Source organism: Nasonia vitripennis, chromosome 2 (genome assembly GCF_009193385.2).
Source record: "Nasonia vitripennis strain AsymCx chromosome 2, Nvit_psr_1.1, whole genome shotgun sequence".
Classification (NCBI taxonomy): domain Eukaryota; kingdom Metazoa; phylum Arthropoda; class Insecta; order Hymenoptera; family Pteromalidae; genus Nasonia; species Nasonia vitripennis.
Window position 1 is genome coordinate 23,961,941 of NC_045758.1, and position 24,322 is coordinate 23,986,262.

The window sequence follows — 24,322 nt, forward strand, 5'->3', positions numbered from 1 at the left end:
CCAAGACAAACTCGAGTCGCGTCACGGAGATCTCTTTCTCTGGCTGACGGCTCACAGGGATCCCGAATTTGTCGCGTTCTTCTAGATGTCTCTTTCGAGGGAGAGACATTGATTTGTCCTCGCGCCTGAGCTATAGGTATATACTTTGCTGCTGCTGGCTTGTTTAGTGCGCCTGAATTACATCGAGATTCATCAATGTTTGCCTTTTCAGAAGATTCGCGTATACTTAACGATAATTAGCCGCGCTCAAGGCCTGATTTCGAGGGTCGATCATACGTCTAATATGGTTGCCGCCGTCATCATTTCATTAACGGGTTGTAACTGCGCAATGAAAGGTACTATATACTATACAAACAATAATTTAGTCTAGGTGGCCAAGAACACGTAGTCTCTAAACACGATCAAGTAGGCGTTTACAATACAAGTATTTTTCTGGATCTTTATTATTGCAAATGTATCAGTTGTTATAGTTGTATGTTACGGCTATTCCCGCATTCTTACTGAGCCTTCGGACAAATCTGCATAGCCAAATAGTAGCCAAATAGTTGTTTTTTTTTAAATCTTAGTCCAGCGTATAACGGCTCCTTATCTCTTGTCGGCAAAGCACCGCGGCACGGTGAACCAGGAGGGAAAAAGTGCGCGAGACGCGACGCCTATTGAGAAGCAAGCTACATAGGCAAGCAGGAAATTAAAGAGAAACAGCAGAGTGCGTAGACAACGTCGCGACAGCGAGTCCGGCCGACGCGCGTGTATACACTGGCGACGCTGTCGACGAGGCAATAATCGTTAGAAAAGCCTATATGAAGACTTTCAGGCTTGATTTTTTTCTATATTCGAGCGATGCCATGTAGTGGTAGGTCTGCATACCTGTTACGATGCTCATTAGCCTGGTATCGGTATAATGCCCCGTGTCGACGGTTTACTCGCGGCTCATTTCGCAAAGCTGACCGGTCTGCTGAAAATTGAGTCGTTAATGCTCTCGTTTATTATATTCATTTCATTAAGTGGGCGTCCCTTATATTTTATCGCTCGTATTCTACGTTGTAAATTATAGTTTTTCAATTAAATTATATATTATATCCAGCTCGAGTTTTCCAGGACCTTTAAATGTCGATAGTATATCAATGATTATATTTAGTTTTGCATAACGATCATTTCATCGCCAACATTCGTATAGAAGCATCTTGCGCTGCAGACATTCCTGGAGCGTCTTTGTGTTATTTGTTCGTTTTTTAAACTTTCTGTTTTGAATCAGGTTGACCACCTCGAAATTCCGATTTTTTTAGGATTCTTAAATACTTTGACGTTTTTTTTAAATTCTTAGTTGAAAGCCAGTTGTGATTTCAACGCTAATTGAGAAATACTTTTGTTGCATGTCATCGTTCCATTAAACACCAAAACAATGGGCTTAGAACAATTGAATTTCGATGATAGCGCGAAGTGATGAGTCGAATGGATCGTCGAACAGATTTACTTGTTTTTATTCACACGAAGCTCGCTCATCTGAATGAAATTCAAGTATTGAGTGATCCCAGTTTACGAAGATATTGTCCAAAACGACAATGTCTTAGTTGGACCGTCCTTTGTTTATTGATCAAGGCAAACTAAGTTTTATCATCTTATTCTTTTATCTTATCCCATCAAGAGTTGTATTTATTTTGGTTAGGCTGCGTGTAGTGCTATCTTTGGAGAACATTCTGTGGTAGATAATTTCAAAGTATGTAATACAGAAATATTTCTACAAAGGTTAGTCATATACAGTAGATATTTTTTATTGGTTTGTAAACATCGATGTAATAGTTAAAATAGTTAAACACTATTCACTACTACTATTGGTGAATGAATTATTTGACTAAATTTAATTTTCATATAATATAATTTATATATATATATATATATATATATATATATATATATATATATATATAATAATAAAGCATAAAATTGTCCACATCAGTCATTGTTTTTTTTTAATCCGAAGTAAACAGAATAATTTATTTCTCGTAGGCACCATTTGACCTTAACTTTGAACTGATTTACAATCGGGATTTTCCCCATCAAGCCCATTAGCGTACGTGTTTGTATACTTAGTCATTGTACATCAGTGTATTTTCTACAGATTCTCACATACAGTCGTTCATTATGTAATATTGCGTCATTGACAGTTTCACATAAATCATCTTATAGTTACATTCAACATATATATCTGTATTAATTATTGTGCGTGGATTAAGCCACTCCAATACAAATGCGATTACCTTCGACATTATTTTGATTCTCCTGGAAGATGTCGATTTCATTAAAAACTTTTAACGTCGGAACTACCGCTGGAATATTGACGTTTAAGTGTGCCAGATATTTGCATATGCGCTTAAACGCTTTTTCCTATTGTTTCTGCTTCGTCAAAGTATACTCGTAAAGTTAGCTGATATTAAAATTGATTTTTTATTGTTCGCTAACAGCACTTTGTTCTGCGCATACGTTTGTATCGTATTTTTCACACTTTATTCTGCATTCACCGAATGTTGTAATCAACTTTTGCAGGCCATATAACAACGAATTATATTTTAAAATACTCTACGAGGATGCAGCTAAAAAATTTCGACCATAAAACCTGAATCAAGACAGGGACGCGCCCGAAGGAGCCTGTAGGAAATTCCCGTTTCCCACGATTTCGCGGATCCTCTGTAAAACATTGAAAGCAATTCTCGAGAGCGGCAGAGAGAGAGAGAGAGAGAGAGAGAGAGAGAGAGAGAGAGAGAGAGAAGCGGAAAATCAACACGTGTTCCCAGGGGAGCATCGGAAGGTCCTCCCTTCTTACCTTGGAGGAAGAAGAGGGAGAGAAGAAAGATAGGCCAGTGCCAGTCTAAGTATAGGTATACGAAGAGAAGAAAAGCCTATAGAGCAAAAGGGAGGCAGAGAGAGAGAGAGAGAGAGAGAGAGAGAGAGAGAGAGAGAGAGAGAGAAACGGCGCCGTGTTGGACTATAAGTAAGTGCCGCGCGACGGTTCGCGGCTTAATGTCGATGCCGCGTCCGTGGCGCCAAGAGGGAAAAGTGTATACGTATAGCCGTACATTATACACGATAGAGAAGCATAGCAGTAGCAGCAGCCAGCAGCAGCAGCGGCAGCGGCAACGGCCAGTTCCCGCTCTCTCGCTCTTTCTCTCTCTCTCCTTCTCTCTCTCCTATATAGCGCCGCTCCTCGGGCTCGCTCCGTACAGTTACGGTCCGATAATTCGTCCAGACGCACTGCGGACTTTAAACTCTCCCCGAAAGCACACATAGAGCTACAAGCGACGGCCTCGCCGTGCGCCACCGACGCCTCTACGCTCATTCCGATTCTCGATCTCCTTGGAGGAGCATTGCAGTTTTCGCGCTCGCCAAGCGCGGTTCAGCAGTGACGGCCAGTTCGTGAAAAGCCGAGTGCGCTTACTCGCGAGAAAAGCAGCGTTTTTCGTTTCCCGGACTTGTGCGCGGACAATCGAACAGCGTAGTTGTGCACACGCGTCCGCGCACTCCGAGAGGCTCTCGCAAACGCGTGATCCTGCCAGGATCATCGCGGATTTGCGCATTTTCAAGTGGCTCGAGCGATTAGTTCGGGGATAGAAAATATAGAGAGGAAAATGAGACACAGTGATTTGTTCGACTTGAGGGTGAATTGACGGATTGATATCGATGGACCAGGAGAGTGTTTATTCCAAGAGAGCTCGAGTTTGAAAGGAAAATTGAGAATTTTTTTGGTGTTTCTTCGAAGTGAGAGTTATTCGCGTTTTCTTTTAATCGGAGTTAGCTATTGACAGGAAACAAGACACTTGGGGATAACGTCGGAACAGAAGCCATTCAGCGCGGAGTAAAAACAACTGACTTTTCAAAAGGTATTAAAGACTATTTCTTTTCTAGCTGACCTTATACAAACGTGTAAATATAAGCTTCGAATGGAAATTCATGGTTTTTACTTGTTAACTATTTTCGGCGCTTCTGAATTTTATGCCAATCAGTTGTTTCAACTGTAATTGTGAAAATTAGCAGTTCTTAATAATTATTTCACAAAATTATGAAACATAGATAGTTAGGTTTTTTTTTTGTAGACGAGACCATGTTGTGTTGTGAATTTCCATTTAATTACAAAAATCGCTACTTTTTATTTTCTACTAATATCCCGATAATGGCGGGAGATACGCAAAATAAACAAAACAGAAGAGCAGACTTCGGATAACGCAGGGATATCATGCAATTCGCGATACGCATGTTTTCAATGTAAAAAATGCGATCACAACATTTATTTCAATTATTTTTTGTCCATCCATCGTTATGGTATTTTTTAAATTTTGCTTCTCAACCCAATAACTTTTACTTAAAGTTTTTATTGCTTCCAACCGTTGTATAGTATAAATTCTATAATGCGAACTAACATATTGGAATTGGAAGAATGTGTTTGTTGAAAATAGAATAAGAGGTAAAAAATGATATGGATGTCATTATTTTTTTTAATTTTCTTATCTAGCAGTTTAGGAGCCTAAATAAATAATGTTGAAATAAAATTATGCTTAGTTTTGGTCCTTTCAAATAAACCATTTTGTTTAAACTGGTTGGCAGTATTAAAATTTATATTTATCAGAAAAGAATAGTTTTCAAAGCAGTAGCAGATTATAACAAAAGTATATGCTAGTCATAAACAAGTATTCATATCATTTTTACTGTTCGACGAATTATACTGATGAAAAACGAATTTGAGGAGGCTTTAAACTGTCAACATTTGACGAAACTATATAATAATCATAATGTTTATCATGCTTTGAATGCAAAACGATAACAAATTAGTTTTTGCAATTAAAGATTGTTGAGATTTCTTATGAAAAACTCTTTATAAACAAAGTTGCCATACTGAATGCATGCAGCTGAAGAACTTTTTATAAGCGTATTACATATATTTATTTAAACGTACTACATTTGATTTCGATGCAAAGGTTATGCAGATTGATATATTTTTAAGATATACAAATGTGGAGATTATAAAAGATTTTTGAGAGTTTATTCCCCATCAACATTTTTGCGAATTATTTACCTATGCTGAATTGTTTTTTATAGAATGATTTTTTTAATGTTCATTGAACAATGGAAATAAATCCATCGATCGTTTATTTCATCTACTTTTTTGTAACGCATATATCAACTACATAGTAAATATTTGCAAGAAAATAGAAAATCTCGTGAGATAAATTAATCTACAGTACATAATTGTGTCCCTAAAAAATAGTAATTCCATAACACACTTTTCAGTGAGGACAGCATGAGTTTGCTAAAAATCCTAACTTCGAAACTCTGTGATTTGTTGCAGAAAGGAGTGAAATTCGTCAATAAGATGTCGGGCCTGCTGTATACTCTGCTGGGCCTGGCCGCGAGCTCATCTCTGCACTGTGCGGTGCGTCGGGAGATCAGCCCGTGCACCTGTCGCCAGGAGGACTTCGCGGCTCCGATAGTCGCGGGGCCGCCTGTAACCGCTAGCAATGGACCTGCAACTTCTGTCGCGCATGCTGTACCGCACGGGGAACGAATAGAAGTCGAATGCGAGAGAATGGAGTCTTTTCACCAAGTGGCGGAAGCCCTTAGTGGGAAGTTTACTCCTGATCAGCAGATTATACTAAGAGTCTCGCATTCGCAGCTCAGAGATATATCCAAACATGGGTTTAAAGAGTTGCGGATGTCCATCATGAGACTCGAGCTCAACTACGATGGTCTTGGGTGAGTTTTTGATATTTTTATTTTGCTCTGTCGTCGATAGAATTCGATAATGACAAAATCAATCTATTATGCAAGTTATGCATTATTAATATAAACTACATTTTTTCGAATCATAGTTTGTTGACTTTTGTGACTACGGATGATGTATATAAATATAAGTAACGGTGTTTATTGGCTTGCTAATGCTACGAGAAAGGATCGATACGAGTCAACGGACAATACGTATTAATAATAAATTAGATGCAAATATTAACATGTATTTTGATCATGGATAAATAGATTGTTGTACCTTCGGAAAATTGAGTAATGTATTGAATACGATACATGAAGTTTCCTTTATATTTCGCCAAAGAAAGCATAATTGTTGGTCATAGAAAGATGAATATAGCTATAAACCATAACTAAAAACTTCACGTATCAAAGCTTCACTTCGATGTTTTTATATAATAAACTAGAACTGCTCTGCAAGCTCATATTCTCTTCTTAACATTACGAAGTTTAGGTGATAATAACTTTAGAGATATCGGACAAGGACTTACAACTTCGGTTTTTCACGCTCTCGTATTTTTTTATAGTTTTGATAAATACATATATGTATACTTAATATACTGAGAGTGTTTTTATGTCGTTTAAACATATTCTATACACATAGTTGATGTATTCATTAGACAACCACAACTGCTAATGGTGGTTAAAAAAAGATACATATTCTTTTGATAAGTTTTCTCACGCAGTTTTGGGTGTTGATAATTGTTATAAAAATTAATAAGTATTGCAAAGCATGAAAGTATCGTATTATTATGCCCTACAAATAATAATAAAATGTAAACTCGCTTAAAAGTTCCATCACTTATATAGTAGTGGAGTTTTTCGTATTAAGATGTTATTACATAAGGATTATCGCTTAATGGCATTGAGGTGAAGTAATATCAAATTGCGACAAATGTATGATGTTGTTACTTAACATTACGGCACTTACAACATAACCTTCATTACGAAGCCCAATTTTTGTTGCTTTCTACATGTCCGGACAAATCTTTGTCTTACTACTTATTACACCTGATGTACTACATTTTTTATCTCTAGAACGAACGTCAAACTTTGCAATAGTTATTAAAAATATCAACGAAAAGTACAGTCTACATTGTAAAACTCCTTGCAATAACTGCTATTAGTAATTCAAACAAAATGACCCGTTTTTGTAGAGTTTAAAAGTATTGAAATTATTATATCTCGCGATCGCTCAATAAAATGTTTAAGATCTTTTTCCAAGTACATAAATATTATTATTTTCTAAGATACAACGCCAACCGCAAAAAATTAATTACGAAAAGTCAATTAATATTAAATATCTTTAAAAAAAACTTGCGATAAGCTTCTGAATTTTATTCATCACTCTCTGACAGCGAGAAACAAGCAAATCGACAGCTTTAGACTATATTCTCACTTTTTCAACGTCTGCACTCGCAGTGCTTAAACATTGACTTGTTTGCGCGTTGAACTCGCGACCGAGCACACCGCGACGCCGGTGACGGCCGCAAGTAGCTGTCTAAGCCATAGACAATACATAAGAGTAGCGCGAGGGTTGATTATTGACAGATGTTTCATTAAAGCGCTCCACAGATAAACACCCGGGCGGGTCAGAGTTAAATATCGAATGATTCTCAACAATAAAAACAAGCATTGTTGAAGTTGCTTCTTAGGCAAATTCCCACCAAGTTTCAGACTTGTAATATAAACGATTGCAAAACTATTGTAATCTCGCTGATTAGTTTTCGTTTCCCCCTATGTATTTTCAATGATATTATCGGGTGGTGTACGCGGGCTGTATTGCTATGTATATTTATACACATAGATTCAAACGTTGCGGAAGAGTACAACGCGAAGGAAGAAAAATAATTGAATGATTCAAGGAACGGTATCTCGAGTATTCTATGAAAGTATTATTTTTAGCGACTTCTCTTGTTTTTACCGATATAGCTTATTAAAGCTGAGCGATAATAGGAACAACTTCATTTTTTATTGCATCTTCTCTTTGATAAGGGAAACGCGCATGGGAATAGTTTTTTGCTAATAGTTACTTTTTGTAAAATGGTCTCGGGAGTTGAGAAATCACAAAAATGTCTTCATTAAAATGAAGAAAGATTAATCCATCACTTTGGTCTTAAGTAGCGCAAGAATCCTTGTTAAAAAATTTAGCACCAAAAAAGACAGTGGGCACGACTCATTGTCGCCACACTGTCGTCTTATTGGCTCTGCGAGCGCACATAAACGCCACGTAATTAATACTTAATCTCGTCTGACCTTTCGCGGTGTAGGCCGGGAGCGAGAGAGCAAGTAGAAAAAGACGCGCGCGCGAGAAAGAGAAAGAAGACGATGAAGAACGAGAAGATGAAGATAGACGGAGAAGGCGACTTCGTCGTTCGCTGTCGTACAGTCGTCATCGTCGTTCCCGATCGGGCGTTTATCGCGCCTCGTGTAATTAAATAATAAGTCAGAAGTCTGTGTGGCAGCCTCTCTGAAATCGCCACACACTCGAAGCTTAAATGAATAAGGCGTCGATAAGGGAAACGTGCGCAATGCGATTTGCCGTTTACGCCTCGCACGTTTATCGAACGGATATATAATTGCCGTTGCGTCGGGAAAGAGGAAAAAAATGTTATTGGTCTGATAAAGTTATGTGAAAATTCCCTGATGATGACTCTTGTGATTGTGGCGATCGAGTTTACCGCAGAGTTCACGCGTAAAAGGGTACAAAAGCAACTTTTTGAGACGTGAACCTTTCATGAAATTGAAGTAAATTGCAAACACACAAAGTCATCAATAATTTGATGTGCCCACGATACACGATTCTCCATGTTCTGTATTTTTTTCAAAACTGGCCAAATGAGAAACGGCCTTAATTATAATAGATATAATAACTAAGCAAATTTTGTATGCACAAAAATACAAAAACAACGTTTTTTTATATCTTTAATTTATCCTAGGCGGACGATACATTATTGCGGGATCATATCTTCGAAGCTTTTATGATTTTTAAACTGTAACACAGACTGCGTCAATGCTTGAGAATCACGTCAAACGACGACACTTTCTCCAATTGACAATCGCACATCGTTTAAATGTTAAGGAAAAATCTTATCTTTGGATATGGATGATAGAAAAACTTAAAGAGACGAACAAACATTGAATACCGATTCATATGCGCAGACGAGGATTACGAGAATTACATTATATATTGCACTCTGGAAGCTACTACATAATCATTTGCAAAGACAAGTTTCGCATACGTAATCAATTATATTATTCCAAGATTTGAAAAGTTTTTTTTAGAAATATACGTAATTTCTTCAAATCTATGCAAAATCGTTGATTAATTATAAAAACTTGTTTAAACATATTGTCTATTACAATATGGCGTAGATAATATATCATAAAACGGGGGCTACGCGATGCTGATGCTTGAAACGTGAGACTAATCTCAGCAGGATAAGCTTATCGGTTTTTCTAGAGCATCGCATAAAAATTGAGTGTTTGTGGTAGAATCATTGTGTCAATCTTTGGGGGCTGGCCTCAGACAGAAAGAAAAAAAACATTTTGTCCGAACATTTTATCCTCCACTTCATTCCTCGGGATACCAAATCAACCAATCACGGCTTCAGGGAGGTTAAGCCCATTTTGCTTCTGTCATGTTTACATTTATCAGTTACAATTAAATGAAGCGCGAATTTTTTTTTTCGAGGATCATTGGTCGAATAAATTAACTAAAATCTTGTGGCAAATCTCGAAAAAGAATTATTCTTTTTGACGTTATAGTTTATAGATTGGATTATTATATCGGCATGTTTATACAGCAAAGCTGGATAGTCTCGGTCAGCTGTATACATGCTGCAATGGAGAACTAAGCTTGTAGGTGTCAAGAATAAAAAGTAGCCAAGTTTGCTAAAGACTTTTTACTAAATCAAAATCGTCTATTATCTGTGTTTCACGTTATAAAATAATTTAAATAATATATTCGGTGTTTTCAACGTATAATCGACATAGTGTTTCTAACGGAAAATCTAATTAGCTCAGAGCATATTTGATAAATCTGCCATGATCCTTTTTCGTCTGTTACAGAGTCCTTGACGAAGAGATTTTCGCAGGCTTGGGACGAACGCAGTACTTGAGTTTGGCGGACAATGAAGTACCGGCAATACCAAGGAATATACTGTCGCACTTGTCGCTTCTGCGGACGCTCGATCTCAGCAGAAATCGAATTAGCCGCATTGATGCCGACGATTTCAAGGTAATTGTTATTTACGATCATTGCTCAATATCAATTCTTATTGATCAATGAATTCATCACACGCCGAGCATGATCTTATACTTTTTACTTCGTTCCACTTATACAAATTGGTTTTAACGTTCCACTAAAGTAGCACACGCGTTCTCTCTATTTTCAGTATAATCCGACATTGCAATATCTGTTGATGGCCGGAAATTCTATAGCAGAAATGGTGCCAGGATCTTTGCCCCCATTGGTCAAGCATCTTCATGTTGGTAGGAACCATCTGATGAGCTTGAACAGGACTCTGAGGTAAATATTCGCACGATGACTTCTGTAACCGTTCTACTTTAATAAATAACAAGAGCTGAGAAGTTACTCTTTTTGAAAGAATGTAGTCTTTTCAATGTTATCAATCATATACGTCACGTTCAAAACGTCTGGTTTTCCACGTGTTTCAGGGACCTGAATCAGCTCGAGTGGTTGTTGATAAATGCGAACGAATTGACTTCCCTGGATGGTGAGCTGCCATCCTCGGGGCACAATCTGAAAATGCTCTACGCAGCAGACAACAAGCTGACTCACTTGCCCGCGGAATTTCGGTTTCTCCATCGTCTTGAGTCTCTCTTTCTGCAGCACAATCAGATAGGCAGCCTCGATGGTACTCTGCAGAAAGCTCGCAGACTCAAGTTCCTCGAGCTTTCCTACAACGATCTGCAAGTGGTGAGTCAAATTGAGCAATAATTAATAAATAACGTTGTCTAAAAAGAGTTCAATCATAGAATCAAAAATAAAAATAAAAAGTTCCTCCTCGCCGCAAAAAACCTCATTTACGCATCAAAGCGCAGTGCAGCTGCAGCGGAAAGTACCCACATCTCGAATACCCCAAGACGCCATAAGACGAATCTGCTCCGACACAGACATTAACTCGAAGCCGTGACAGCGCGCGTGTGCCCGCCCCGCATTAGGTGCAATTACCGCAGAAACGTAATTACCGGATCGAGTGTTTCCGTCGGGGGCGAGAGAGCATCACGAGCAGCTTCATTGGATTAAGCCACGCTCGTTGCTGGACTTCCTCTTTTTGACGCGCGTGCGCTACTTCTTCATGATTAATCGAGGAAAAAATTAAATTTAGCAGAGCTCTGCCAGTGCGCCGTGAGCGTCAATTCGAGATTGATGTTGCACGTCTGTGTACGATTGGGAGTTTGGAATGCGCTTTGTGGATTTCTCGAGGTGCTTGGGATGTTCCCAAGTGGTTTGAAAAGCGCAGACGAGATGTTTTCGGCTCGAGTATTATTGGTTTAAAAATATGGGATTTTATTTTCAATAAAAGCATGACTTTCGATTTAGTTGCAAGTGCAAGTGGAAAGTCGAGATAGTATGCAATCAGTTAATTTATAATATGTAACTTTTTTATCTCTCGATTAACTCGGCTTTATAGATTAAATTATTGATGTTTATTCCAATGCCTCGGGATAGAGTGTATCGATTATCGCATAATTTCGCGTATCCTTATCGAGTTTGTTGTGTGAATAAAAAAGTAATTACCTAATTCGCAATCTCAGCTGGATACCTTTATTGAAAGTGAATTAGCATAAGGAAATTCTTCTTGCTCAGATACTTAAAATGTGATATTGCTCATAGGATAGTTCTAGGTACTTTTTGATGCTACAATCTTTTATACTCAAGTACACTAGACATCGCTATAAAAACGACCGTTGATTAAACTAACTCCGAGTGCGCAATTGCAATTACAGCTGACCGAAGACGATTTCCTCGAAGCGGAGATGCTGGAAGACCTGGAACTCGGTCACAACAAGTTGACATCCCTTGGAGGCGACGGCAACGTCAACGCCGACGGCACCACCACCGCTAACAGTGCCCTGTACCCCCTGAAATCTCTGAAATGCCTAAATCTCACGCACAACGAGCTGAGCGAATTCTCGTTCTCGTCGATTCGCGGACTGCGCGAACTTCGCATGCTCGACCTGTCAAGCAACAAGATCGGCCGTCTTCTACGCGGCAGATCACCGACCGAGGTAAGTCGAAAAATTTCGAACTTGTTTTTTTCATCTTGTTTGTAATCACTTAAGTGTATGATCTGTGTATATACTGTAAACACGCCATCCTCGATACAAGAGCAAATCTAATCGGGCTTGCATCGAGAGCGCGCGCCACTGTGTCTGTTTTTCTGCGACTCCTAAGATTTTTGCACCAAATTGTATTTCAAGCGAACGATCCTTTCTCCCCTGGTGGTATTGCAGAATCTGGTGGAGGAGGAGGGTGAAGAGACCGCGGGGGCGAGCATCCAGGACATGCGGCTCCAGCACAACGAGCTCCGCAACCTCGAGGGCTCGCTATTCGTCGGCATGAAGGAGCTGCAGAGGCTCAATCTGAGCCACAACGCGCTCGGACCGACGATAGCACTGAGGGATCTGCGCGGCCTCGACGGCCTCCGCGTCTTGGATCTCTCGTACAATGAGCTCACTACGCTCGAGGACACGTCCGAGGTGAGCCATATCCCACGTTCGCGGAACGTTCTATATAACGAGCTGCGTAGTTTCGCTAACTACATTTCTCCGTCTCCATCGGTGGAGATGTGATAATGATTTTCCAAGTAGAACTATTCTTACGAGCGCGATGAAAAATATCGAGAAATGCATCGAGACCAATCGACATACGAATTCGCGTCTTTGCAGACGTGGCTGCCATCGCTGGAGGAGCTGAACGCCTCGCACAATCGTCTGGTGACCCTGTCGGAGCGAGACTTCCGTGGCTTCCCGGGTCTCTGCTGGGTCGACGTCAGCGACAATCGGATTAGCACCCTCAAACCGGAGCTCGTCGCCAACACCCGCTGTACCGTCCATGGCGTGCCCGATGTTCTGCGCATCTATCTCCAAGGTAGGCTATTATAACTCCCGGGGCTTAATTACGTATGCGAGTGTGCGAGAGGGTGGGAGTGCGATTAACATGCGTCCTACTCGTGCTTATTTGCACAGTTGCTCTATACGATCGGCGCTGGTACGTTAGGCCTTGTCATTGTGGATTTTACGGGTGAGCGAGCGTTTTTTTCGCTTCGTTGGATTCGGCGATTGAATGGATTTGTTTTTTCTCGAGCGGATCGACGGATATGCTCGGTGAGTGCTGATAACGCCCCGCGACTCTGCATACCTTGTTGGTATCGGTCAAAGTTTTTTTATATACGAGGAAAGATAAACATGCATCATCTGAATGGACGGAATGAGTACGTGTACGTGTGTTTCAAAATGCGGGTTTTTCCGAGATTGTTTCAGTGGGGAAAATCGAGGAGGGCTTTTTTTAAATGTCCGAGCTTTTATTTTATACATTTATAAAAAAATGGGTCATATAAGTATTATACTTTGAGTTCGATTTTCGATATGAGAGAAAAATACATTTCAATTGAATTTTCAATTAAAATTCATTTTTCACGCATATGATATGCGGGAATAAAGGACTATTTAATTATCATTGTAAAATGCAAATTGAGCAAGTAGTTGTTTACTCAAAAAGTTCTGGAAGGTCCTATAAATCATTCATTCTCTTATTGATATAGAAGGCAAACATTATACATCTTTTACACGGATCATCGCTAAGACTTCATCAAGAATAAAACCTTGTTTGAGAATACAAAGTTATTAGAAATAATATAACTTTGACATTATTTGTCCATATATTCCGCTCAAGAGCTATAGACCTTTGGGCTCAGCAAAGCGTAAAAATCGCTGTACCGAGAAAAAGCACACTTGCAGACTCTTGACTTTGAAATAAAATTTCCACTCGAATGGCGAATCAACAACAATCGCTCGACTGATTTTGTTTGCTTTTGTTTGAGAGATCTGGAAAGTACTGAAACTCCCATCCATGCGTACATACAGATGTTCGACACACATTATACGAATCAGCATAATCCGCCTATACGTAACAGTTTGCACACGTGTCGCGCAAGCTCCTCGATGTGCGATCACGCAATTTCACTTACTACTTATCGTCGAGCCGTTAAAAAACAATAAAAAAAGAGTCTCGAGTGCTTCTGGCTGATTATTTGCCCGTCGAGCGAGTCGCGAGTTCGGTCTCCCCCGTAGCGCTCGTTCGTAAAATCGGGTAAAAATCTACACGTTTCTAGCCAATAGAATACGCGAGTGATCGCGCGCTACTCGAGCAGAATTAATGCGCGCTGTATCGCAAATAAAGCAGACGAGCGGATTTTTCAGCTTTACGAATTATCGTGCACGGCTATTGAACTTTTAAGGTCGCTGCGAGATTGCTCATGCAAATACACACGAGCTGTGCTCTCGCGCGCGCGCGCGCGAAGGATAAAGAGGAGAGCGATTCTTTTTTTTTGGCCTCTTCTTTTGTTTCTAGAGGCTATAGATATAGACGCCGATGGATCAAATAATACTCGGCGGTTCACTGATTCGATTAGCGTCTCCAGTCGCTTGATTGATGTGCGACGATTCCACGTATATTCCACTTTCTCTCTGATTCGACTTAAATTGCTTGAAACCCGTGATTCCGTGAATAATCAGAAGTGAATCTCCGCTTGAATAATTTGAATAGGGAAAAAAGCTCGCTCGCCTTGAAAACTCGCCAAAACAAGCGCTTGAAGCTTTCAGTCACAACAATAGCGAAGCCGCGCGCTCGAAAACAACAATCATTACGCATCATTATAAGAAAACTCATTGCCCTCCGCCAGTGCATCTCGGCTGCAATCTCGCGACCGATTTCCCTCCCGTGTAACGTCGTGTGACGCAAGCTCGAATGCATCCTCCGCGAGCGTGATTCAGCGGCCGCAGTAATTAATGAAGCCGGACAAACGCCGAGAGGGAGCTTTTGCGCGCACGACGCTCGTAGATGACAAGTGTCGCGCGGGAGGATATAAATGACCGACTGATAAGCGCAAGAGAGAGAGAGAGAGAGAGAGAGAGAGAGAGAGAGAGAGGCACGCGGCAGCCCCTTGGCGCCTCTCGTTTCTTTTCTCTCTCGCTCGTTTTTACGATTTTCTTCGATGCTTTTTTTCTCTCTCCTCGGGTCTTATCTTCGTGTTTTCGTGTCGCCGTTCGCTGGCTTCGTTTCTGTAAAGCCGAGTCTGTTTTTTATTTTGCTTCGTTTTCAGAGTCCCATATGGAACAAGGAGTCTCGTGCAGATTCTTCTTTCACGAGAGAATATGCGTTTCCTCAAACCAGAGCCATTCATATTATCCCAACCATTCAGAAGCCAGAGTGTGGCGCACCTTCTATACGCGCATAATCGGGGCTGTATCAGAGAAACTGTCAAACTCGAGGCTTGCACGATCCCCCGAGATATATAGGCCGCTATCTCGGCACCTAATCCCATATGTATACACACGCGGCGCGATTCAGCGCGCGTTTATCAGCCGCGTGTCTCCTCTCGCTCGTATTGTATTTGTCACACACACACACACACACACACACACACACACACACACACAGAAAGAGAGAGAGAGAGAGAGAGAGAGAGAGAGAGAGAGAGGCTGCTGGAAAAGAGAGATAGACAACAATTCTGGCGTCCAGCTCTCGCGATAACCCCCTGCTCGTGGCGCCGTCGATCCGCCGTTTCATAAGCCCGTCGCGGCTCGCCGGCGCGATCCGGCGCCCAAGCTGTCACCCGTCTTGTTTATTGTCGCGCCTGTGCGCGCGGCTTTCTTTTTTTTCCCTCCCGACGCGCTTTTCTTTATCTTTTTGTCCCTGTACGTTTTCTTCTTCTTCTACTGCTGCTGATTATTTTCTTTTTATGGTATAATATGTATATATACGTGTGTCGTATACATAGGCGCCAACGTCAGAATCATGTGTAAACATCGCTGGACACGGCACACGGCGGGGTCTTGATATTTATTAACGTGCGCGATGCTCCTGTTCGACGCGTTGCTTATCGATGCAGTGCGATATGCTGCTGCTGTATATCCGATATCAGGATAATCGTTTGGGGACGAGCTCGCGTTGGTTTGGAAAGTTTTTTCGATGTATAATAGCGTCCTAAAATAAGGAGATTTTATTTTCGAGTAGTAGAGTATAGCTTTAATCGCACTAGCATATTATTCGAAACTTAGATTAATTTGTTGTAAAACGAGACGCTCGGTCGTTACCATCCGGATAATTCCAGTTGAGGCTGCTAAGATTATCAACTTCTCATGATTGATGTTTTTATTTTCAATCCAAGAAAACTCGCACGACGAAAATCGTTTCCCAATTAAAATCCGCGGCCTACTGTGTTTCATGTAAATTTTACGTAAGTTCTGCGGCATTATGCCCTTTCAGTTCATCACGATTTTTCGTTTCGATTTGTTATCAAAATGGACTTCAGGAAAAACCTGCGCTTAACGACTGCCTCATCCCATCGTCGCGATACACCCTTATCTGGACCAATACACACATTCATCGTTGTAAAATCAATCCAATAAAAGGCTGCACTTTTCTCCTCCGTTTTCCTCCGCATGCCACCGCTCTTATCTGAAAGCACACGCTTACTCACACACACACACACACACACACACACACACACACACACACACACACAAACACACATAGGTAGCGATTTTCTCGCGCGCGGTGGTATACAGTCGGCGAGACTCAATACTCCAACCCCGGCGCACTAGCTCAATCTCGCTGACAAACTTTGTTGCCTACGCTCCTCTATATAATACACACAAGAGCAGTGTGCGTCTCGATAACCTCATTGACACCGGGAACGCGCCGCGCGTATACATGTGATGCTCTACGTACACACGCGCGCGACGCGACATTCCTCTCGGCCCATTCACGCGAGGAGATCACTACATATATATACTGCGAGCGTGTCCAGAGTAGATAAGGAGAGCCGAAGAAAAACTTCGTGTCACCGGCGAGGTCACTCGCCGCCGCCGCCGCCGCCGCCGCCGCCGCCGCCGCCGCGACGACTCTACACGGATTTTTACAGCTTTTTTTCTCCCTCGCTCGCTTCGCGGCGCGGGGCAGTGTAATCTAGTCGTGAGAATCGCGCTGAGGCCGCGGAAAGATCGAGTTTTCTTTTAATTGCGCTCGACTGGTGATATGATACAGACTGTGCTGTGCGAGGGAGATGTGAAGGCTTGTAATCTCCCGATTTCACTGGTATCTCGCTGCGGTCGGCCGGTATTTACGCAATGCACGCACTGTTCCGAGAATCCATGCGTATGCATGTGGGAGGGTATGATATAATCTATTGGGTTTTCGGTTTGGCGAACAAGCTGCAAAAATTCGCTCATTCGAATGGAGCTTTATGTACTTAAGGTGTCATCTGCTCGAGAAATGGAGCAAACAGTACATTTTGGTGCCTGTTAAAATTATTTCGCTTAACGCCAGACTTCTATTTTATAATTAGAGACAAAAAAAAGAAGAAGATATATCTGCTCGCATTCTGACAGATCTTGCCTATAAAAACGGTATAATACTATCTAATCGAATTTTCGGGAGTCGTATACCTATACAACGTTTTCCAAGTATAGGACACATATCGAAGCAGAACACGCGATAAAGATTGATGTGTATAAGGTCTCTCGACGAAGCAACGTACGATTCACGAGAATTCTAAAATTAAGAAAGTGCATTAATACTCGACGATTGGCCCAAGTGATTGGGCATATTAGTGCAGTAATCGCTTGTGACTTAAGTGCTTAATAAGCGAGCCGCTCTCATTGGGGCACTATGATTCGATAAAAGCCTCGCCGGGAGTAGCCCATCAGCAATATTCGTAAATCTTTTTAAATTAGCACAATACGACGACGTTCAAAGTGCTTTCGCAAACACTGCACAGTCCGTAATGAAGTCATTGTGTCGTCTCGTAGTTATATGCAGCTGTGTATCCCGAATGAAACTTTCCGCTAAAACAATGCCTATAATGTGCGACACGTTTCTTTCAGCTGTACATCATGATCATATAATAAGTTATAAAAATTAGCATAATCGTAAACTCTGGCTTAATGCTTTTTCAGACAATCCGGTGCTGTGCGACGCCGGCCTGGTCGACCTGACGGTCGCTCTGGAGGTGAACCACGCGAAGGTCTACGGTGTGGCGAACGACTGTCCGACGGCCCCGAGTCCGACGACGATAGAACCGCCGACGCCGATGCCACCCTTGCCGCCGACCCTGATACTGGCCGCGGCAGCGGCAGCCTCGGGCGGCAACGTCTCCTTCGCAGCGACCCTCGAGTAAACGCTCTCCTCCGTATCACGGAATCAAACTCGTCCTCCGGCTGTCTGTCTTTATCTTTCTACTCTCTCTTCTCTTATTCTTTTCTTTTCTTCCTTTTTTTCGTCTCCTTTCTCTGTCTCTGTCGACCGACGGTTTTCCGTGCATACCTGCGCGACGGAATGCGGAGGGGACACTTTTGTCAGGGGGTCGTGTTTGAGACCCGCGGGAGCTTTCATCTTGACAGCGTGGGAGCTGCGCACTTGGCAGTTTTGGGGGAGACGTCGCTGCGCGCGCGCACATCTCGAGATCGTAACGAGGGTGAGATTTTTTTTTCGACGCCTGGCTTCTGGCGAACAAAGTATGCAAGTTTGCCGTGTTGACGAGAGATTTCGTCGATGTGCGCGACGCTCTATTGGCTTACGATTGCGCGCGTTTAGCGCGAGGAAAGATATTTATTCGAAACGTCTCATGCTGTGTAGTTTACCAAGTAAAATAACACTTTCTGCCTACCGATTTCCCATATTAAAGCTAGAGCAAAACTACTGCATGGAATATAACGACAAGTGACGAAGTCGTCTCGCTTATGTTCTCGAGTTAATCGTGCATTCGTGTATAGAGAATAGCAATAACGATAATATTATTGTATTTAAAGAACAAAAAAAAAAGAAGAAAAAGAAGAAACACATGTAAATAATCTTCACATATTCATGACGAGCTCGTTGTAAAATTGTAAGCCGAGATCAACTGTTTTTGTTTTTTTACTTTCGAGCGATTGTATCAGACTCTCAATTGACGAGATTAGGAGAAAAAATTTACATATACATATGGTTCATTCGATACATTGACTCAAGTATTAGTATAAGTATCAGCGAACACCTTTTTCAAAATCTTGTAACGCATACTTCTCGTTAAACTTTTTTAAATACCGGTCAATCAGAGACAATTCCAGCCCTACTCGCCGGTATTTTTCTCGGCCCGTCGCGCGCGCTCTCGAACGAGAAGAGAAAAACACACGCGGTATACAATCTCGATCTCGCCGTCAAAAAAGAAAAACAGACAGCAGCGGTGAATAATTTTCAATCAAGGATGCATCATCGGACCTTCAAGTGAACGATACACAAACGAAGCATCGACGAGACATCGATGGCCAATTGAATATATTCCCCGTGAATGGCACACATGAAAGAAAGAGAAAGAGAGAGAGAGAGAGAGAGAGGGAGGCGAAGGGCCGGGGGTCAACAGAAGCGAATGAAATCTGTTCGAGTTAGGCGCGGGGCTTTCGCGCGCGACGACGTTCGGTCTGATTGACAGTGGGCGATCAATTGACCCCGAGCGCCGGCTCCGTTGACTTATGCCAATGAAGGGACGTGAATTGTTATCGACGCGTGCCTCCGCATGCGTAATATCGGGGCCTCCGCGGCGCGAGCTCGCTATGTACGTACCGAGCTGTGTTTTCTTTTGGTGCGTTTTTTCAAGCGGAATTTTTAGCGGCGAGAGGGGCATTTTGAAAGCAACCAGCCGGCAACTGATAATCGTCTTGAAAATACAATATATCACGGTTTATTGTTGACCATTTTTTTATTCGCGCAATTAGTATTAGGATCATTTTAGGCGTTAGTTGATTGTCTTGATCGAAATTAGATTTAAAGAGCACATACTTTACATTTTACGAGTAAAAATATTATGTTATAAGTCGAAGCTTTGGAGATCACCAGAAGATTGATTTTCTTTAAATTAACGTAACTTAAGTGTATATTCTACTTTTGTTAATATTAATAGTTTTACGAAAAGTATTATAGCGCATATTGTTACACGTGTCATTTTACATAGCCGATCAATCTTTGTATTTTCTATGGAATTTCCAAATAAAAAAATATATCCAAAGTGTTTGTAACTACTTCGCGAGCTTGTTTTTTTTTTAATAATACTAACAAAAGTATTATATAATAGAATATGTATAAAATCATTTTCTCATGACGCCGCTTCGTCATTTAATATATAGTGAAATACTATATTGCTCAATAGCGTACGTTCTTTGAGAGGCTGATACGAGCGTTATTATTTATCCTCGCAAGAGTACGATACATCTTCGGACTTTCCGAGTAGATTCAAAAAATTTTTTATATCAACGTTTTATTATTCATCGTGCGTATATTAACTTTGTAGTCGATTAGAGAATATATCCTTGCTAATAAAGAACTTCTTGAAATGTTCAAAACTTGTCAAAAAAATGATGAGGCAATTCTGAACACTTGTAGTTGAACTTATAATATACTACAATTAAGTTATAAACGAAGAATCTGGAACATTTTTTTTGTAATGAACGAAAAACGGTCACGAAAAAAAGTCACTTGCCAAAAATATGAACAATTCTTAAGAATGATCTTTGAAAATTCACTATTTTAAATTATCTATAATATCCTAATTGAATTCGACTAATGATGTGTATTATAGTAAGAAAAATATTTTATTATACACTCTATTTAATGTATATCTTAAGGCATTTGAATATTGTTATTATTCGTAGAATTTAATATAAATGCTACTGTATTACTAATAACTTATAGATTTGTTTATGTCTATATCTACAAAAGTAAAAGTATTTAATATATATACATATACATTCATCTAGAAGATGTTTTTAATGAATTGACTGTACAAAAAATTAATGCTATAAGGAATCATGTTTAATGAATGAATAATGCAAGTTTTCAGATGTTAACAACACAGTCGATTTGTTAATTTATCGCTACATTACTTTCACAGTAACAAATATTTTTAATTAAAAATTTTTAAAAAAATTTTTAATTAAATTTAACAATAATTAATTAATGTTTTAATTTTTATATGATTGTATGTTTGCGTGCATACTAGGATTGTAACACTAAACCTAATTTAAAGTCTTGATATCTAAACTAAATGTTTACATGGATACCCGTACTTGTAAAATTAAAAAAAAATTGTAGAAAAATTATATGTGTATGAATACTTCTAGTGGCTAAGTAATTTACCTGTATGCTGTGATTAAAAATTCAGCTGTTGGATCCACAACTGTTTATAAAGTTAATACGACAAAAGAAGAATAATATCAGCGGCGAACGATAGTTGCAATTTTTCTGAAAATTCTATTTTAATGAAAAAAAGTACACACAATATTTTAATAAAATCGTTCAAAGTTGGAAATTTATTATATTTTAATAATATAGAGTAAATTCTATGTATCCATTGATTGTTTTCAAGTAATCTAATTTTAATAAATAAAGGCTTACATTACTTTTCAAAGTAGTTCTTCAAAAAGAGTTTCCTCAGTTCACACAGTAGTAAAGTAACATTTGCTACCTCTGATTGTTTTGAAAACTGAACCACACGATTCAGTTGATATTTGTTCTCCATGCTTAATTCTGGTTCAATTTTTTTAACTAAAAGAAAAAATGTTGTATTGCATTTTAATCTTCTTAAGACTTAAATTCTTTTATATTTAACATTGTATAAATATTCAAAAGATCGATTCTTGTCATTTTAACAACATTGAATATTTTTACTTGTAACCATGATAAATATTTAAAAAGGTAATCAAGCAATATTGCTCTCAACAAAGTAGTTTACCTTTCCAGCAATTGTCTTGATATGTCAGTACAATGAAATACTTGTGGTTCGTTGGATTTTCAGACCAGAAGAATGTTACCGTTACATGCTCTATGTGGTCAATCATCTCAGTGTCAATGTGAATATCCAATACATTTTTGTACATTCTACATGCTTTCTTTACTGCATCCCATTGTTTTTTCATGTGTTCATTTGACTTTTCTGATTCTATAAAGATACATTATTATTTACTTATGCAGATGCAAATAAAATTGATATCCATCATACCATAAACAAAAGTGTATCAACGCTTACCCTGTTTCAAATCTATTATTTCGAGCATCAATTTCTCTTTCCTCTCCTTGATACTTTCAATATCAGTCTTTGTTTTCTCTATTTCTTTCATTCTGTTAATAGCTTTCTTCTCGATAACTTTCTGTTCGAGTTTCAAGTTTTCTATAGCAGCTTTCAGTTCCTTCTTTTGATTTGACAGTTGTAATATTGTTTCATAATTTTTCTCCACCTGCTTTGCGCACTCTGTGGAATGATCAACAAAAACAAAGTTAGTTTGAGATATGTTGCAAAAGGACAACTTTGGATAAGAAAGGTATTAACGAATCACGAAGTACATGATTACCTGAACTTTTTGAAATCGACTGCAAAATATTGCTTTCAATCTTGGCGTCAAAATTGGCGCAGCTGTCCTTCAGCTTTTTCAAGTATAACTTCATTTCATCAGGGTTGAGTATCATACTCTCGAAGTCATTACACGAGATATCCTCGTCCTCGGGAAGATACATTTTCGCTACCACTTAATAATTGTTATTTACATGCACAAACTCATGACAACAAACGTCCCGCGCAACGTACCGACCATCCGTCATTCATTGTCCGCCATAGCGCTCGCAAATCGAATGGCGGGCGTCTTCGGTCTTCCATCAGCTGTTCGTCGACGCCTGCAGCGCCTTTGTTTACATATTTCCCCACTTGGCGGTAAATTTGATTTTTCTCACTGAAATTATTCGTCTGTGTTATACATATACTGTTATACAGTCAAAAAATTTGGAAATCATTCGAATGGAAATTTAATTTGCCCAAATATAGAATAAATAAGGATGTAATAATGTGTGAAGCATGACTATGTCCTTCTGATAAAAACTTGCAGCTATTATATTTGCGTTGAATTTTAATATGAAAAATTCTTGGCTCAATTTATATTGCAATTAAGAATAACTATTTTGCTAAAGAGACCTTTTTATTTACTATTATCATCCAGAAGCTATATTTCCATCATCGCTGAATCACTAACTTATCACTCACTTAAAATGCTAATGTCAAACGAGAGCCACGTGCGATAAAACTACCGTTGAAAGTCTAGACGGAAAGTAAATCAAGGAAGTTAAGATTGATAAGGTTTTCAACGAATCCAGTCTAGACGTAAAATCAAATAAGAAAATTTCCAAAAATTGTATACACATTGTATGCATAAATATGCAAATCGGAAGCAACATATCAACAGAAGAGTATCATATCTTTGGTAAACAGCCAGAATTTTGTAATGTATATATAACACAGTACTTCTACCGATTCATACAACAGTTCATTCAGCTCCATCGTCGTCTATACAAGAAGAAATCCAAGAGTAACATACAAGATTCGCCATGTTTACCAAATCGCTTGTTCTCGTACTCTTGGGCTGCACTCTAATCTTGGTGAGCATCATAGAGTTATTCTATTACTCATGTTTATAAAATGAGATTTGAGAATTGTTAAAATAAGAGCAGTTTTTTTTATATAAATGAATAAGTTTTTTCTTTATAAAAAATATTTATCTTTTATTGCAGGCGAGCCCAGTTCAGCAAAGTGGAGAGTCGAGGGTAAGATTAACATTACTAACTCACCCTATTATGTTTACAAAAAAAAATATTCATGAAAGTAATGCTGACTAAAAAACATTTCGATTTTCATTTTCAGGCGAAACGATCGTTCATCGGAACAATCGCCGATTGGCTTCAGAAAATCGACGACACAATCGACAATGTCACCGATCGTGTGAAGCAACCCGTCAAGAAGGTTTACGATGCAATTCTCAAGCAGGGCGAGGGCGTAGTCGGCTATGGCAAGGATACAATCAATGAAGTTCTCGAAAAGTACTACGAATTGAAGAGCAAGTCTGAGGCAAGCATCAACAAGGCCAAGAATACCTTCCTTACCAAAGTCATCGACGAATTACAAAAGGTTATCGATTTTTTGTCTGAATCTGACAGCGAAGATTTGGAGAAACTGAAGGAGAAGACTCAGGACATCGCTCAGTCGGGCAAAGATGCTTTGGAGAAACTCAAGCATCAGTTGCAGGAAGCTATCGAAGCTGAAAAGCTAAAGCTCGAGCAAAATCTGGGAAAGTGGGAAGAAGAAGCTAAAGAGGCTGTGAATGCAAGAAAATATTAAGTTTTAATTTGTAAATATTGTATAGATCTAAAGATATGTATATTTTTGTAAAAATAGTTAAGTGATGCGTTGATTCTAATTAATTTATT

General features: G+C 39.6%; 3 protein-coding genes across 4 annotated transcripts; 2 read left to right on the forward strand and 1 right to left on the reverse strand.

Moving 5' to 3' along the window:
* The first annotated feature begins 3,012 nt into the window (after positions 1 to 3,012).
* On the forward strand, positions 3,013 to 21,160 carry LOC100680101 (insulin-like growth factor-binding protein complex acid labile subunit). Of its 2 annotated transcripts, none has more exons than XM_031924123.2 (9): positions 3,013 to 3,875; positions 5,339 to 5,742; positions 9,862 to 10,030; positions 10,188 to 10,321; positions 10,471 to 10,732; positions 11,767 to 12,048; positions 12,274 to 12,519; positions 12,709 to 12,910; positions 18,001 to 21,160. In XM_031924123.2, the coding sequence occupies exons 2-9, from the start codon at positions 5,363 to 5,365 to the stop codon at positions 18,219 to 18,221; spliced, it is 1,896 nt and encodes a 631-aa protein (XP_031779983.1). In that variant the 5' UTR covers positions 3,013 to 3,875; positions 5,339 to 5,362; the 3' UTR covers positions 18,222 to 21,160. The 2 variants fall into 2 exon arrangements, with proteins under 2 accessions (XP_031779983.1, XP_003427976.1); XM_003427928.5 differs by having other exon boundaries at positions 3,018 to 3,875; positions 12,241 to 12,519.
* Positions 20,909 to 22,792, reverse strand: LOC100680163. The gene is made up of 4 exons (XM_031924124.2): positions 22,423 to 22,792; positions 22,101 to 22,322; positions 21,807 to 22,013; positions 20,909 to 21,619 (listed from the first exon to the last, which is right to left on the reverse strand). Exons 1-4 carry the CDS (start codon positions 22,583 to 22,585, stop codon positions 21,471 to 21,473), a joined length of 741 nt encoding a protein of 246 aa, XP_031779984.1. The 5' UTR covers positions 22,586 to 22,792; the 3' UTR covers positions 20,909 to 21,470.
* On the forward strand, positions 22,758 to 24,322 carry LOC107980733. The gene is made up of 3 exons (XM_016982934.2): positions 22,758 to 23,497; positions 23,630 to 23,662; positions 23,760 to 24,322. The coding sequence occupies exons 1-3, from the start codon at positions 23,447 to 23,449 to the stop codon at positions 24,231 to 24,233; spliced, it is 558 nt and encodes a 185-aa protein (XP_016838423.1). The 5' UTR covers positions 22,758 to 23,446; the 3' UTR covers positions 24,234 to 24,322.